Source organism: Neophocaena asiaeorientalis, unplaced genomic scaffold (assembly GCF_003031525.2).
Source record: "Neophocaena asiaeorientalis asiaeorientalis breed wild unplaced genomic scaffold, Neophocaena_asiaeorientalis_V1.1 scaffold67, whole genome shotgun sequence".
In the NCBI taxonomy this organism is placed as follows: domain Eukaryota; kingdom Metazoa; phylum Chordata; class Mammalia; order Artiodactyla; family Phocoenidae; genus Neophocaena; species Neophocaena asiaeorientalis.
In genome coordinates, this window is record NW_020173731.1 from 12,335,925 (window position 1) to 12,341,924 (window position 6,000).

A 6,000-nucleotide genomic window follows, 5' to 3' on the forward strand; every position below is an offset into this window, starting at 1 on the left:
CCCAGGGGCCTCCGTGTGTCCACCTATCTGTCACTGTTCAAGAAACCCAGGACTAGAGGAGGAAGGTAGAACAAGAAGAAAGAAGGCAAGCGGAGGAGTTCTCCTTCAGGGAGACGTCACGGGACAAGGAAGCTATACATGATAAAGATAAAAGAATATTTAACGACATTATTGTAATGTGCCAGCGATGAAATACAAACGCAAAAGTCAGTGGTCAGAGTCAAATGTGCTGACCAGAGGCACCGTGTTAGTTTCCTGGGGTTGCTAGGAAGTTAACAAAACACCACAAACTTGGTGACTTAAGACAATAGAAGCTTATTTCCTCACCGTTGCAGAGGCCAGCAGTCCAGAATCAAGGTGTCCGCAGGGTTGGTTCCTTCTGGAGGTTTGAGGGAGCCTCATTCCATGCCTCTCTCCTGGCTCTGGCTGTTGCTGGCAATCTTTGGCTTGTAGACGCACCCGCACCCGCCCCCCCCAACTGCTGTCTCCACCTTCACATCACCTTCTACTCTACATGTCTTCTTTTTTTCTGTTTCTTATAAGGACACCCATTATTCGGTTTAGGGCTCACCCTAATTGAAGATGATCTCATCTTGAGCTCCTTAACTTGACTACATCTGCAAAGACCCTATTTCCAAATAAGGTCACATTCACAGGTACTGTGGTTAGGACTTGGATATATCTTTTGGGGTCCACTCTTCAACCCATTACAGGCAGGCTTCCCAGAGAAGGGAAATTTTAAGGGATTAGGGCAGATGAAAAATCTGGGTGGGGGGGTGAGGCACCAGTCAGAGCCCCGTTCTCCCACTACAGCAGGAGCGCCCCAAGAGTGCTGTGTTCCCCGGCGAGGGCAAGGTCAAGATGAGCGTGGAGGAGCAGATTGACCGTATGCGACGGCACCAGAGCGGCTCTATGAAGGATAAGCGGAGGAGCCTGCAACTCCCGGCCAGCCCGGCCCCCGACCTCAGTGCCCGGCCCGCCTACAAAGTGGTAACGTCCTCCCAGCCCCCACAGGCATGGCCTGGCATCTGCCAACACTGCCCAGGCCCAGGTCCCCACCAGCCTGGCCTGGAGGGGTTGCAGGGAGGGAGGAGGTTTTAGTCAGGGAGAGACCAGGAAGGACCCAAGCTGGGCACCTGGGAGACCTGGGGGGACGCTTGTCCCCCACTAGGCAGAGGAGATACTACAACAAGGGTTTCCTTTTTTGTGTGTTTAAAGAAAAATAACTCACGAAAAAGGAATGCCTTGACTATTTTGGCTGAAATGAATTATACAAAATTCAGTTAAGAGAGGTTAGTACAAAACCTGCAACCTAGAAGTAGGCGTCACTTGTTTCTAGAGCATTTCCTATGTGCTTAACATTGGGCTGGGGGTTACTGAAGGTAATCATAGCTCAACATCACATGGCACAGTACAAGTCACGATCCCTTTCGTGTTATTTCATTTAGTCATTTCAAGGATGCTGGATTAGGAAGTATTACCCCCGTTTTAGAGATAGGGAAAAAAAGTCGAGAAATTAAGGGATCTCTGGGCCACACAGCTATTAAGTGCAGAGCTGGGAGTAGCCCAAACTATTGGCCTAATTTTTCTTTCCATTAAATTTCAGAAATACAAGAAAAACTATGGCCCATGAGTCCTGCCCTCAAACAGTTTACATTCTAATTGGTGGACTAGAACTTCTAGCATATGAAAAAATTAGAGACCAATATAAGACACACCGATTCAGTTGCCCAAAATATTATATATGGCACAGGATGTGAACACAGGTACAGCAGGATGGGGACAGAAGACAGGGATGAGATTTCACCTTGTAGGTGAGCAGGCTTTGGACAAGCAGCATGGAAGAAGGATAGCTCAGCAGTGGGGGGTGGCCAGGTCAGGCATGCTAGGCAGGGATAGTGAAGACACGGGCATGGCTAGGGCTGCCTGGAGGCGTGGGTAGCAGTGGAGGTGCCGCTGGCAGTGGGACAGAGGCCCCGCGTGGTCACGACGGTGCTGCCGCCTAGGTGCGCCGTCACCGCAGCATCCATGAGGTGGACATCTCCAACCTGGAGGCAGCTCTGCGAGCAGAGGAGCCTGGTGGGCAGGCCTACGAGACACCACGGGAGGAGATCGCCCGGCTCCGCAAAATGGAGCTGGAGCCCCAGCGCTATGATGTGGATATCAGTAAGGAGGTGAGCAGAGTCCAGGAGGGGCCGGGCGGGGGGAACCCCAGGAAGGAATAGAGGCGGTGACCTCGGTCCCTCCACAGCTCTCCACCCCAGACAAAGTCCTCATCCCTGAGCGGTACATTGACCTGGAGCCTGACACTCCCCTGAGCCCAGAGGAGTTGAAGGAGAAACAGAAGAAGGTGGAGAGGATCAAGACGCTCATTGCCAAGTCCAGGTAACAGGCCTTGGGGTGAACCTCCACTTCCTCTACCCACCCTGGCTCCTAGGGCACCTGGGGCACTAGTGCCACTGAATCCAGTGCCCGGACTCATGCGGTTGGGGTTCCTGAGCCTCCCCAGCAGAGAGCAAACGGAAGCAGTGGTTCCAGGCAGCGGACCGGGCCCAGGCACGTGGCAGGGTCGGTGACGCTGCCATCGGTGCCAGAAAGACCTACTGGGCTCGTGCACGCGCTGTCATCAAGACAAACTGATGGGTTGCCCTCCGGTGACTTCTTTTCCCTGTCAAGCCTGCCCTAAATATTCACTTGACCCTTCTAGTTCATTTCTAAGTGGTGCAGGTCCCAACACGCGTTTTGCTAGGGTCCCACTCACCCCAGGGGACAGGCTTGCTGGGAACCGGAGCCTGCACGTTCACAGGCCCCCGGATCCCTGCCAACCTCAGTCTCCAGGCCCCCCAAGCCAGTCGGACCATCCTGTCCCCCCCTCCATCTCTGTGTGTCTGTGCCTCTTTAGTATGCAGAACGTGGTGCCCATCGGCGAGGGGGACCTTGTGGACGTGCCCCAGGACTCAGAGAGCCAGCTGCAGGAGCAGGAGAAGCGGATTGAAATCTCCTGTGCCCTGGCGACCGAGGCCTCCCGCAGGGGCCGCATGCTGTCTGGTGAGACGGGCTGGGCCTCGCTCCGCCAGGGAGACCGGCTGACCAGGCGTAGGGGAGGTAGTGCAGTGCGGCAGGGGGCCAGGGACAGAACAGGGCGATGTTCCTTGAGGTCAGAATGAGCACTTATTGAGCGCCAGGGGCTGTGCTAGTCTCAGGGGGTGCAAAGGGGCCAGAGTTGCTGACATCTGGGAGCTCAGAGCCAGGATGACCCGCCTAGCTGCTGGACAGAGAAATGGCCAGAGGCCATGCGGGGAGCACAGGGAGCCATTCTACCTGGGCAAGTCCAGGAAAGGCCCGGAGAAGAGGCGATAACTGAGCCTGATTGGAAAAGATGCAAGTATGTACCAGTGGTGGAGTGAGGGCCAGGTATTCCAGGGTATTCTCTGACTTCCCATTCGTGCTGCATGCAAATAGCAGGAATGGAAAGGGAAGATGGTACAAGCAGCCAGTACAGTCACCACCTTGGCTACTGACCCAAACCCACTTTTCTGCTAAGAAAAGATGAGTACAGGGAACTGACTTCACACTGATACAAAGGCTAGTGGGTCTTAGTGGACACTAGGGGGTTGCAGCCGATAGGACCCACTTCCCCTCAGCTTGAGGAGAAGCACCCCGGAATAGAGGAGAATGTAATTGGGAAGAATAGAAGAGACCCTATGAATGGGAGGCTTTGAGGTGGAGGAAGGACAGTGGTTAAGTCATTAGCATGGGAGACGATATTCCCCGCTCCTGAACACGACAGGTGCTTAAGAGGGAGAGGGAAGAGGGGGGGCGGTTCTGAAGGCCAGTCCAGACGAATGCCCTGGACGGATGCCAGGCTTGTGATGACTTTGGTTGAGTGGGCAGAGACAGGTTGTGCCAGCCAGAGTTATGGTAGCCTGGGCAAGTGTCAGATTAGAATCGTGGCTGGACACACAGAGGAAGGAATGGCGTTTCATGTTGGTGACTTGGAGGGTTTCAGTTTTTGCTCTTTGAGGCTCGATTTCCTCATCTGTAAAATTCAAATCAAAATACCTGTCTGGTGGTGTGAGGATGAAAACAAGGTGAGCTAAGCACCTAGCACCATGTCTGTCACCCAGTAACTGCTCAGTAAATGCTAGCCGGCTGTAGTAGCAGTAGTGCTGGTGCTGTGCTAGTATTAGTTGAACTCGCAATAGCTAAAGTAGAAATAGGAATGTTTTGTGGGTTTTCTAGCTATTTTAAATATGGATATTTTCAGAAACCAGAGGGTTTTAGGCTACAGCAAAGGAGATTTAAGTAAGCTTTAAGGAAGAACCTACTAGCAGTTGGCATATAAATGGACATTAGAACGGGTGGCCAGGGAAAGCCCTTGGCGATACTTCAGAAACAGGCTTTCAGGTGGGCAGGAGTTGAGGGCAAGAGAAGGGATGGGCTTCAGAGAGCCCACATCTTGCAGCCAGAACCGAAGGCAGCAGAACCAGTTTGGCTACAAGGAGTCTTCTGTCAACCGCCCTGTAGTTTACCTGCAAAATGAACTCGAAGCTTCCAAAGATCAAATTCCACATGCTCTGGGCAAAAAGCAACTTCCTATTTCAAGAGTTAGAGCATACAGCACTGTTAAAACTTCCCTCTGCCCCTTGCCCTGTCCCAGCCCCTGGCTCTCTCTTCTATAGCTCCCGCGCCAAAGGTGCCATGAAAACAAAACCTACCCTGGCTCTTCAGATTCCCCCTTGATACCCATGGGCTTATATTTCAGGGTCAGTGTGCCGAAAACAAATGGTCACCTTGCTTTTGCCGAGACCCCAACTATTTAAAAAATGGCTGTGGCAGGGCCAGACCTCAGACTTAGCCCACTGTCCCCACCACCCCTGGCCTATGGCCCAGATTCCCAGAGCTGCAGCTCTGCCAAGCACAGCAGGCACTATAGGGGGGGGAGTGCTGGGCACAGGGGGCATCAGGACAGTGCAGCGGGCGAGGGATGTAGTTAGTGCCTGAGTGGGGGTGTGGGGCCTGGATGCTGTGGTCGGTGGCGAGCTTGTAGCAGTTGTTGGTATACCTGGTGTGCAGTATCTGGGAAGATGCGGCAATTTTAAGTTTGTACGTGTGGCGTGATGTCATTGCAGTGTCTGTATTGGGTAACGGTTGTAGATGCATACGTATGGGTGCATATGCACGTGTGTTACGTGTGGGTGCAGGGAAAGTTTGAGGACAAATATAAGAGTGTGTCTGTGTGTGCAAAATGTCTGTGGGTGTTGAGCGGAGACCCATTATTTATGAGTACAGATGACGTTTGGGAAGCTGTTGACGTGAGTGTACAATACGCGGGTGGAGGTAGTGCTTATGAATGCACACATTTACGTGCGATAGACTTTCTGTGCAGTATGAGGAATGATAAAGAGTATTTGTGTATATGTCGCGCACAGTGTACGTACTGCACATTTGTGAACACACACCTGTGTGTGCAGGATGGAGAGAGCACAGCCTCATGAATATGAGTACATGTGACCGATTATGCCTGCAGATGTGGTAGCACTTGTGAACACACAACTGTAATAGCACATCTGTCCGATGCCTAGCCACTGCATATGTGAAGTTATTTTGATGGATATATCCCTAATGTGTTTAGTATTTTTCTGACTTCTTAAAGAGGTTGTATTTAGCAATCAATCTTTCTTGCTGTCACTCATTTAGTATCGTTATAAACGTCCTTATTTTGCTGACCTCTGTGGAAGGGATGCACTCGGGGGCTGTAATCCATACAGATCTGTTTGTAGCCCTGCTAAATGCTACCAAACTGTTACACATTTTTTTGGTAATGGATCTTTATTGGAGTATAATCGCTTCACAGTACTGTGTTCATTTGTGTTGCACAACAGAGGGAATCAGCCATACGCATACACATGTCCGCATATCCCCTCCCTCTTGAGCCTCCCTCCCTCCCTCCCTATCCCACCCCTCTAGGTCATCGCAAAGCGCTGAGCTGATCTCCCT

The 6,000-nt window shown here is 51.9% G+C and overlaps 1 protein-coding gene across 10 annotated transcripts in view; it reads left to right on the top strand.

The window, feature by feature from the left end:
- PLEKHA6 (pleckstrin homology domain containing A6) overlaps window positions 1-4,947 on the top strand; it is a 112,153-nt gene extending 107,206 nt beyond the window's left edge. For 8 of the 10 annotated variants that reach the window (XM_024750927.1, XM_024750923.1, XM_024750931.1 and 5 more), the window contains 4 exons: window positions 814-990; window positions 2,007-2,174; window positions 2,252-2,385; window positions 2,903-4,947. In XM_024750927.1, coding sequence (XP_024606695.1) covers window positions 814-990; window positions 2,007-2,174; window positions 2,252-2,385; window positions 2,903-3,167 — 744 coding nt within the window. In that variant the 3' untranslated portion in view covers window positions 3,168-4,947. The remainder of the gene's footprint in view (window positions 1-813; window positions 991-2,006; window positions 2,175-2,251; window positions 2,386-2,902) is intronic. The other 2 variants (XM_024750930.1, XM_024750933.1) reach the window with 1 other exon arrangement.
- Window positions 4,948-6,000: the final 1,053 nt, after the last annotated feature.